Genomic DNA, 10589 nt, shown 5'->3' on the forward strand with positions numbered 1-10589 from the left:
GGCTGTAATAGCTTGCATGCGACATCTTCGTTGGAAAAAATAGCTCCCATGCGACACACCATTTACGCGGCTAGTTGGCTGTCCGTTAGGCTGAGATTTGGTTAGGACACTGGGGGTTATGTGCTCTGACTGGTGGGGTCCACCTATGGCCACGTAGTCAAGAGTCAACCGTCCACGACTCGACCGGCGACTGTGTGACCGTGCTCGACTCGCCCGTGCTGGACTGGGCGAGCGGCGCCGCCGTAAGCAACTTCTCCGGCAGTGGTTTCTTCTCCGCGGTGGTGGAGCGCATTTCTCGGCAGCGGCAGAGCTATTGCGAGGTGAGCCCGAAACCCTAGTCCCACTCCCCGATCTGTGGCCTCATGCTGCCCTCTGTTTCTTGGCGATTTAGAATCGGGCTCCATTGGATCCGGGGGTTGTTTCTTCTCCGCGGCCCGGTGGTGGAGCGCCTATCCTTGCAGCGGCTATTGCGAGTGAGTATTTTCCAAACACTACTCCCATTCCACTGAATTTTGAATAAATCTGTGGCCTCATGCTGCCCCTGTTGCTTGATTGGATAGGAGATGGAGCGAGGGCTAGATGAGATGGAGCGAGGAGACGGGCTGCCCCGAGGAGACAGTGCTTCAAATCGGTAATGGCACCCTCTTTTCTTGGCGATTTAGAATCGAACTCGATTTGGTAGTGACTGCCGCCGCTGCCTGCCATTGACAAAACAGGGGAGGTTCAGGTTCTGCCACCACATTCGCAATTATAGTGGAATTTTTTCCCTGTAAAGCCAAGCTCAGTGATGGCAGTGTCCAAGACATTGATAGAGATACCACCGTGAGGTTGGATGTCGATTTTGCAGATGTTGATCCCCAGGAATTGGAGATCATGAAGGAGAAGGCCGTGGGCAATTTGGTGGAGAGAATTGGGGAGAGTATTGTTTGGGGTCCAGAACAAGAGGTATCTCTGCAACGTTTCGATAACTATAATGGTGAATATGTGAGAATTGAAGATGGAGAATCCATGGTTGCTGAAATTGATCAGCAAGGAGGATGGGCAAGCAAACAAGTAACATTTTATGCAGAGCTAATTGATCTGCAAACTCATTCCAGAGTTGGTTATGTGCCATCAAAGATGGCTGCACAGATGGAAGATGATGAGTGGGCTTCACAAAAGAAGATGTTGGCATTGTTGACTGAACCGACTATAGTAGCTGAAGATACTGGGATTGATGCAGATGGAGAGGAGGGAACCCATGGTGCTAGGAAGATTGTTGTTGACTGGAATGTAGTAGAGTTGAATGAAAAAACAGATTTGGTCATTACACCAATATCTGACATTGATATGGCCGAAATGTTTGGCATTCAAGTTGATGACAAAGATAAGGAGAAGGATGATAGTTCTTTGCCAGCTGAAGGTAACACAGGCCCTAGAAATGCAAATGAGGATGAAGAACACCTGATGAGAGAGGCTGCAGATGATGTGGATGATGCAGATGATAATGAGCTGGTTTGTTTGTATGACAAAGAGAACCCAGTTATTGAGGTGGGAAAGTTGTGGCCAAGCATGAAGGAGTTTAGGATGTCTTTCAGGACCTATGCAGTGAAAAAAGAGTTTGATGCCAAGACTATGTGGACTGATCGAAAGAAATTTTATGCTCGGTGCAAAGGTTATGATGGTGGTGGCAATCCTTGCAAATGGTACTTGTCTGCCAGACTACAACCTGATGGAAGTACAGTAAGGGTAAATCAAATACCACACCAGCATACATGTATGACCACTTCACAGAGAGTTTCAAAGATGACATCACAGCTTTGGGTTACAGAGAAGATTACTCCTATTTTAGCCAAGACTCCAAACACTACTGCAAAGAGGCTTAAAGTTGACTTGGAGAAGTTGTACCCCATCCAGCTGCAATATACCACAGTGTGGAAAGCAAAACAAAGGGCCATGAAATCTTTGTATGGTGACTGGGCAAATACATTTAGGATGTTGTATAGTTTTAAAGCAGAGGTGGAGAAGAGGTCACCTGGGAGTGTAGTGGAGATAGATACAGAGGTAACAGAGGATGGCAAGGTTTTATTCAGCAAGTTTTTTATGTGTTTGAAGCCTTGCATAGATGGATTCAAAGCAGGTTGTCGTCCATATTTGAGCATAGACTCATCTTTTTTGACTGGAAAGTGGAATGGTCAGTTGGCTGCATGCAATGCTCTAGATGGACACAACTGGATGTTCCCAATTGCAATAGGAATGTTTCAATCAGAGACAGAGGCATCATGGATATGGTTCATGATGCAACTGAAAAGATGCATAGGGCCAGTTTCTCCTTTGGCCATCCACACAGATGCATGTAAAGGGTTGGAAAATGCAGTAAAAAGTGTTTTCCCCCATGCTGAGCAGAGGGAGTGCTTTGGACATATGTGGATGAATCTGATAAAAAAATTCAGAGGAGATGAATTTGGGCGCATGTGGCCAGCAGCAAGATCCTACACCAGACAGACACATTCCTATCACCTTGGTAAGATATTGGCATCATGTAGTGATAATGAATTTGCTTCATGGTTGAACACCCACCATTCTCTGTTGTGGTATAGATCAAGTTTTAATACTGCCATAAAATGTGATCATATCAATAACAACTTGGCAGAAAGTTTTAACAACAAAGTGAAGCATTTGAAATACTTGCCTGTGCATGACATGGTGGACCAAATAAGAATCATGATCATGCGTTTGTGGGAGTTGAGAGGAAAAATTGCTAATATTTTGGAAGGGGACAAGCTTCCAGCAGTGGTACAACAGGTGGTCAACAGGAGTAGAAATCTTTCACATCTATCTGTTGAGAAATCTTCCTTGTGGGGTGCTGAAGTTAGAGATACAAAGAGTGGCAAGAGGCATGTGGTAAATACTGAGTTGCATGAGTGCACTTGCCAAGAGTGGCAACACACTGGAAAACCATGTGAGCATTCCATACTTTTTTGGCATCTAAACCCAGGTTAAATATGCACCCATATTTGCATGAGTATTATTCAGTACAAAAATTCAAAGCTGCATATGCAAGTCCAATTCCTGCACTGACTGACCAATCTCAGTGGCCTGAGGTGGAAATAGAATTTACCTTGTGTCCCCCTGTCACTAGAAGAAAGGCTGGGAGGCCTAAACAGAGCAGATTCAAAGCTTGGTTTGAGAAAGGTGATTGTAGTAAGAAGGGGGAAAAGGAAAAGGAAAAGAATGATAAGCCCAAAAGGGCTCAAAAAGGTAACAAAAATAGGTGCAAGTTGTGTGAGGTACTTAGGCACAGAATTGGTTCATCCAAGTGCATCTACACTCCTCAGAGGCCAAAGTATGTTTATGTTACTGTTTTTGCAAGTTTTTGATTTTGCTACTTGTTCTAGTATCTAACCAAGTCAAATGCTTTATTTTTTAGAAGGAAGCATGCAGAAAAAGCCCCACCGCTTGTTGTTGAACAATGCTGGCCAGTGAAAAAAGCAAGACTCAGTGGCTATAGAAGGAAGAGCACTAAGCAGATAATGTTTGGTGACAAAGATATGGAGCTAACTGAAACTGTTACTGCTGAACATGAGCTAAGTGTTTGTGTTTTGGACGATGTGATGCATACTGAATCTGTTTTGCAGACGCTAGGGCAATCTGAAACTGTTGCAGATGAAGCAACTGTTGTGCTGCCATTCGAATCTGCTTTGACAACTGTGTTGCCATGTTTGGAGGTTGTGCTGCCAAGTGTTGAGTTGCAAACTGAAGTAGTTGAACAATGTGTGCCATCTACTCAATCTGCAGAAGTGCAAACTGAAGAAGTGAGACATGGTCAGGTGCAAAAGTTGAGGGGGCCAAAAAGCAAGAGCATCAGCATCAACAAACTATGCGCCGAGGAACCAAACGGTGGAAAAAAGCAGAAGAAATCGAGTGGTAGAAAGAAGCAGAAGAAATAGAGTCGAAAACATTCAAATTTGATGTGAAAACTTAAGTTTGTTGTCATTTGATGTGAAAACTTATGTTCTTTCATGTGATAACTTATGTGCTATGATGTTGATTTGACTTGAAATAAAATTCAAATTTGAACCGATATTCAAATTTGAACCTATCTTCAATATTTTTTGAGTTCATTTGTTTGTTCTGTGATGTTGCATCGTTTTATGTACTACTATGCACTTTAGTTCATAAATCCAACCCTTTTTGTGAATTCCAACTCATAGTCACGGACAATGTTGACCAAACAGGCTCCAAAGTAAGGGAAAACGGCCCCATTTCTAAGCAAGTTTTTTTCGACCTTCTCAAAATCACCCAAAAAATATTTTCTTAGCTTATATTATACCTATATAGGATCAATACGAAGTCTCACCTTTTTTTGAATAAGTATTCATATTATTTAATTTATTTTTGAAAAAACACCCTTTAATACAAAGTTAGCAATAAAACAAGTTTAAAAATTTTTAATGCAAAAATAACTTCAGATCCTCCTTAGTCACTCTAAAATGAAGCTAAGGTGATGTTTTTGATTTTTTTGCATTTTCAAAACCTCAAACCCTCTTCTCACTCCTGTGAACTCCATGCAACCTCAGTCGAGATAGTCCAATTTGTGAAGGTTTTTTCAAGCAAAGATCATTAGATCAAGTTTATCATTTTATATCATAACTATGTAACATAAAAAGGCTATATGCGCAGGTTTTTCATTTTTTAGATTTTTTTGAATTAGTTATACACATTTGAATGTTCGGTCAAACCTTTCAAAACCCCATTGACTGCCTCCAAACCCCATGTAACCCTAGCGCCAAACGTCCACCGTCGATCTCACCCTAACGCCAAACTGCGGCCGTCGGATAGGCCTTCTAGAAGGATTCCGTGGGGGCGATCCGTGGGCTCCAATCTGATTGGCCACCGTTTTTTCTCTCTGACGAACAGATAACGTTGAGCGGGGGATCATCTAAGTGACCGTTGGGCCGAGCGGATCGGGCCCGGCAGAGCCTGGCGTGCGTGCGCACGGCCGTCGAGAGGGGGATGGGCTGCATGCGAGAGGGTCAATGACATGTGGGCCATCCTGTCCCATGCATGCCATGCAACGTCGCAGCCTAGCTATTCTTTGCTCGTGAACACCTAGCCCGCCATTGCATGCACGCATCGACGCAGTAAAGCATGGCAGGGGCGCAGCGTATAGGTACGTCGCGTCTAAGCTATTTTAACAAATGCATGTTTGAACGAGACGGACGCGTCGGTGGTGCAGCTCCTTTTTCAGTGTCAAGCGCGGATGAACGAGCCTGTTTCCCACGCGGCGTCACCGCCGATGCAAGTGCACGAAACGATGCAACTCGCCTGTGCTGCCCATGCCTCTTTGGATGCTCTGGCCGCCGTTTTTTGAATTAATGCCCGCAATTACTTATGCCAGTGCGAACGGAGAAGAGAAAACGATCCAGAAGGCACCGTGTACACATTGACCACAGCTGCAACGCGGCTATAAAAGGGCACCATTTCCTCATCCTCTCACACTCATCTCTCAAGCCTCCTCCCCTTCTTCTTTTCGAGCCAAATCCCACTCGAGCCACCATGCAGTTCAACGGCCCTACCTACCGTCGCCCTCCCACCGTGCCGGAGAGGCAGTACCCGGCCGGAGTCGTCGTCGAGAATAGCCTGAGGGTGTGGGCCATCTCTAGGTGGAGGGGCCCTAGAGAGTTCGCTCGCTTCTTCCTCCAAGCCGGCTACCGCCACCTTCCTCTGGGCACTCCGCCCATGTTCCACCTCCACGAGCAGTACGATGGCAACGCCAACGGCCTCGTCATCGGCCTCCACGTCACCTTCACCAACCCCTACGACGCTCACCACCTCCTCGGCCAGGTGTTCTGGTGTGGATGCGAGTTTATCGCGTTCACGACCTACAACATCTTCACCAACTTCCACCACATCTTCCCTCACCCCAACGGCATGCACACCCTCCCCTACCAGATGCCGGAGGATGACGAGTGAGGGGCCCAAGGAGGAGGGGCCAAGGAGTGGCAAGGAGGAGGGGCCAAGGAGTTGTTCAAGGGGCGAGTCTTCTATCTATCTAGTTTGGGGCTCTAGTTTGTGTTTGTGTTGGTTCGGGCGTGTGTGCCCGTGTCTTTTATATATCTAGTTTTAATTATTTTACTTTCATGTTTTATGAACTATATGTAATGGGGGGATGCCCCTCTATATGTTTTATCTATCTATGCTACTAGGGTACCCGATGCCCCACTATCTATCTATATGTTTTTTCGGTCCTAAAGTTTCTCCATTGCATTTTATTTATGTGGCCATGTGTACTAAAAAACAATTGATCTGGTATCTAAAATGTACGTTACCAAGAAATTGACAATAAAGATTATGTACTGTACTACATAATCATACAGTTGGTATACAATGCATTTGAAGACAATGGGCAAGAAAAATGCTAATTATCTGGTGCTGATGACATGCGCAAGTGTTGTTTGATGTTTAAATCATGCTTGCTATGTCATTTTTTGCTGCCAAACATGGCATTAGCGAGAAAGGTCATTTGGGCACTGAATGTATTAAAGTATACACCATATATAAAAATGTCTAGCCAAAAGATTTGGGTGTACACCCATGACCAAGTATGGATCCGCCCCTGGTTGTAAGGGGATGCCCCTCTATGTTGTAAGGAGATGTTACTAGGGGCACACTAGATGTCTTCTTTTTTGGGCACAACCTTTTTCGGTTGAAACACACGAGTAAAAACTTTGAAAACACCATAGCACAAGTAAAAAAATATATTAAGAAATGGTGCTTGGTTGAAATAAACTAGAACCAAACAATTGCAACTTTTTTGGTTCACAAAGACTGCTCAAATAATTATCTCAAATAGCTTATGCATAAAAATATCTCAAATAATTATCAGATGAGTTATCTCAAAAAAGGTGACTGCAGGAAACTTAAAATTTGTGAAATGATCTAAAGCCGAAAAGATATATCGATGTCAATGACCGTGTGCACTTTTCTTGCACTCCTTTTATCAATGGGCCTGGATATGTTCTATTCGGCCCTGCCTAACTTCTATATGGGCTGGCCTTTTCGGGCAACTGTGGACGAACTTTTTTTTCCTTTTCTCCCTCTACCACTGAAACTGAAACTGATGACGAACTGAAGAAATAAAAAACGGGGCCGAAACAGAGTGGAGAGGACATGCTGAATTCATACAGCGCAACACTTTTATTCAAATGTACATATCATCCCGATTACAAATGATGCCCAATCTATTCACTTACGACTAATTATCATCACATAAACAAATGCGAGACCAATTACACAAACATAAAAAAGTGCGGCCATGAGCCCCATCAAATTGCCCTGCTTCTGCAATTTGATGAGTTTCTTCATCTGCTTGTTCAGCTTCTTCAGCTCTGCCGTCACTCCTGCATCCCCCACAGTAGCACCAATGGAAGGGCGGGCACCCCTGATGGAATTGCCAGATCCAGGGGCCCCGGATCCAGATGCGCCCGATCCAAACTTGCCCAACTTCTCCGCCTCCAACAGTAAATCGAGCTCCCCTGATGCACCCTCCAGTTGAATCCGCTCTATGTACTCATCTAGCCACTCAAAATGGGTGCATTGCTTCAATTTCTGAAATCGGAAAGATGAACCCTAAATCCCAAATCCGATGGGGAAAAATGGGCAAATATGAAATTGGGAGACAAAAACCAAAATTGGCATATTGAGAAGTAAAATCTCACCTTTCCCTGCTCTGGTTTGCTCTCGCATTTCACGAATTCCCGCCCAAGGTTGCCATTCTTGTCGGTCGTTGTGACTAGCCGCTTCAGGGGTGCGATACGTGGGCATGCAGGGCATCTTGTCATGGGCACTGCCATAGCGCGGCCATGAGCGGCGGGAGGCTGAAGCGGAGCTCGACATTGCTAGGTCGCGGCCCGGAACGGCGTTGCTGCGCGTCGTCGCCGGAGAAAAAGAACAACAACGGTCGGGGAGGGGGAGGAGGGAGGATGGGCTCGGGTGCTGCACGGCTCGGGGCACGGCTCGGTGTCCTCTTGTACCAATGCTGACCTGGATAAGTTAGTGGGTCCCATGCTGTGGGTCCCGCTCACCTGACCAATGCTGAGTTGAATAAGTTAGTGGGTCCCATGCTGTGGGTCCCGCTCACCTGATTCGAGTTTTAAACATGTGTCTTTGGATTAGGCAGCAGTGTCGCATGGGAGCTATTTTTTCCAACGAAGATGTCGCATGAGAGCGATTACAACCAACTACGTCGCATGAGAGACAGTTCACACCAACGACGTCGCATGGGAGCTATTCACCCATCTTGTTGTGGAGCTTGGACGGCGCGACGAGAGGGTTCTGCTGCGCGATCTGCTCACGGCCGACCTTCTTGTAGTCGAAGCCACACGCGTGCCCGTCCACGTAGCGGTGCAGCGAGCAGAAGGTGCCACCGCAGCGGCACGCGAAACCCAGCAGCCCCACCTTCTTCTTGCACGCCATGCACCTGGTTGGCGCCGCCTTCTTCGCTGCCGCCCCCGTCGCCGGTGCCGCTTCAGCGGTAGAGTCCTGTAGGCTCACCGAGTTCTTGAAGGCGAGGATGAGGTCGTCGGCATTGATCTTCCCCTCGACTGCGGAGGCAGCCGCACCTGTGGCCTTGAGTTGGTCGCGGTAGCACTTTGAGCACATGCCCTTGGTCGCCGCGCTCCCGTAGAACCCGCAGCCGTTCGCGCACAGCGGCGCGGCGCCACCGGCGGCGGCCTCCGTCGAAGACTCCTGCCCGTGCGCCATGTATCGCCGCTGATCTGATCCAAAAGGAACCGATCGAGGATCGATCGTCTCGCGTTCGCGTATTACGGGAGTCTGTGAATCTCGCGTTTGTTTTGTTGCCGTCGTGCGTGGGTGCTTCGTTGACGAGGGCCCTTGTGTGGCTTATAAGGCCTTGTACAAAGGGGAATGCTTATGCACAAGTGCTTAAGGAGAGAGAATAGGCTTTGCTTTCTATGAAAAATTGGTAGACTGAGCTAATACATGAAAGATTCCCAGCGGAAGCCCCAAGCACCTATTGGCACCGGAAACAAACTCTGGCACCTGTTGCCTCTCTGAAGCACCTAGTCAAGCGTATAGGAGTAAAAAAACCCGGTTTTTCTCCTGAAGCACCGACGGAGGCACCTGCGTTGTACAGGGCCTAAAAGGCCCGCCACGCGTGACCGGAGCAAATCCGAGGCGTGCTCAAGAACCTTGCAGTTGATCTTTGAAGCCGCGCAGTGGCCTTCTCGGCTTCCTTAACTGTATCCCGATCCGAAGGCAAGCAGTTGCCAGATTTAGCGACGTAACTAGTGTAGTGTCCAGCGTAAGATGGATTTAGCGATGTTGCATGATCGGATACGAACATACCGTACTTCTCCCTTTCCGCAATCTACAAGGAACTACGGAATCAATTGCGCCGTTGACGAAATGAAATGCGTTTTTTCCTGAATACGCACGAGTCGTTTAATATACTTTCTTCGTCTTAAAACAAATGTCTTAAGTCTAACACAACTTTGTACACTTATTTTAAGACGGAGGGTGTAGAAGAAAAGGGAAAGAGCACCACCACAGTTGAGTTTACATGATGTTAGTACATGTATGCCTCGCCAACTCCATCAGTACATGCTGACCGGACTACTCCCCATACTCCCATCGTCCTACCATCGCAAGGAATGCCCTAAGCTCTACTCGAAGAACACCCACTTGCTTCCACACCTTGTACTCGCTTGCAATACATCGTAGCACCTGCCGCACACACGGTGTGGCGCCATAAACATGATGACATATAGCATATGTCGTCTTTGCTTGTTGACCAAGGTACCCATGCCTAATGCACCATTCCTCTATGGATTCGCCTGCCGTTGGTACTCCTTCCACCGACCCCAAGGCCGTGTAGATCTTAGTCCATACCTCCCTGGCGAAGACACGGCCGGCAATAAGGTGGTTGATGATATCGTCATGTTGGTCGCAAAACGGGCAAGCATCCTCATGCGGAAGGCCCTGACGAGCCAACCTATCGGATGTCCAACATTTGTCCAAAAAATCTGCAATGAAGCAGGGTCTGAGACTTCCAAGTGAACGTAGCAGTGGGCGACACCTCCATAGTCGCGAACTTGGCCGCAAATGCAGACTTGGCGGAAAACCGGACTCCTTTCTCCCAAGACCAAGTGGAGACATATGTGTGTTGTGGGTCGAGGACCATCCAGCCACGAGCGGCCAAATGTGAAGGAATTGTTGCTGGTGCAATTGTCTTGCCCCTTGGATTTTGGAGATTGTTGTCAAAAACAGTAAAGGACTGATTTGTTTGCTAGTGCACACAGAGAGAAATAGACCTGATATATCAAGAAGAATGATATATTCATCAAGAAGTTTGAAGAACTTCATCGAGGAGTGCCTGCGTTGCAGAGAAGAGATACATCTATTTTGAGAAGAAACCATACCGAGAAGATTACATGAAGGAATCGACCCCTTAAAATATTGCTGAAGTGAAGCAATTCTATCACGATGTGTCCAAAGAAGAATGACTGCAGACTAGAAGATGGATGGAGAAGGAAAGACGTAGTATTTGTTTCGTTTTTTTTTTTGTGAATACGCAAAAGTGAGTA

General features: G+C 46.6%; 1 protein-coding gene across 1 annotated transcript; it reads right to left on the reverse strand.

Moving 5' to 3' along the window:
• Positions 1 to 8268: 8268 nt before the first annotated feature.
• LOC119360677 (zinc finger A20 and AN1 domain-containing stress-associated protein 12-like) lies at positions 8269 to 8745 on the reverse strand. The gene has a single exon (XM_037626209.1). The coding sequence runs from the start codon at positions 8743 to 8745 to the stop codon at positions 8269 to 8271; it is 477 nt and encodes a 158-aa protein (XP_037482106.1).
• Positions 8746 to 10589: the final 1844 nt, after the last annotated feature.

Source organism: Triticum dicoccoides, chromosome 2B, assembly GCF_002162155.2.
Source record: "Triticum dicoccoides isolate Atlit2015 ecotype Zavitan chromosome 2B, WEW_v2.0, whole genome shotgun sequence".
NCBI classification, from domain to species: domain Eukaryota; kingdom Viridiplantae; phylum Streptophyta; class Magnoliopsida; order Poales; family Poaceae; genus Triticum; species Triticum dicoccoides.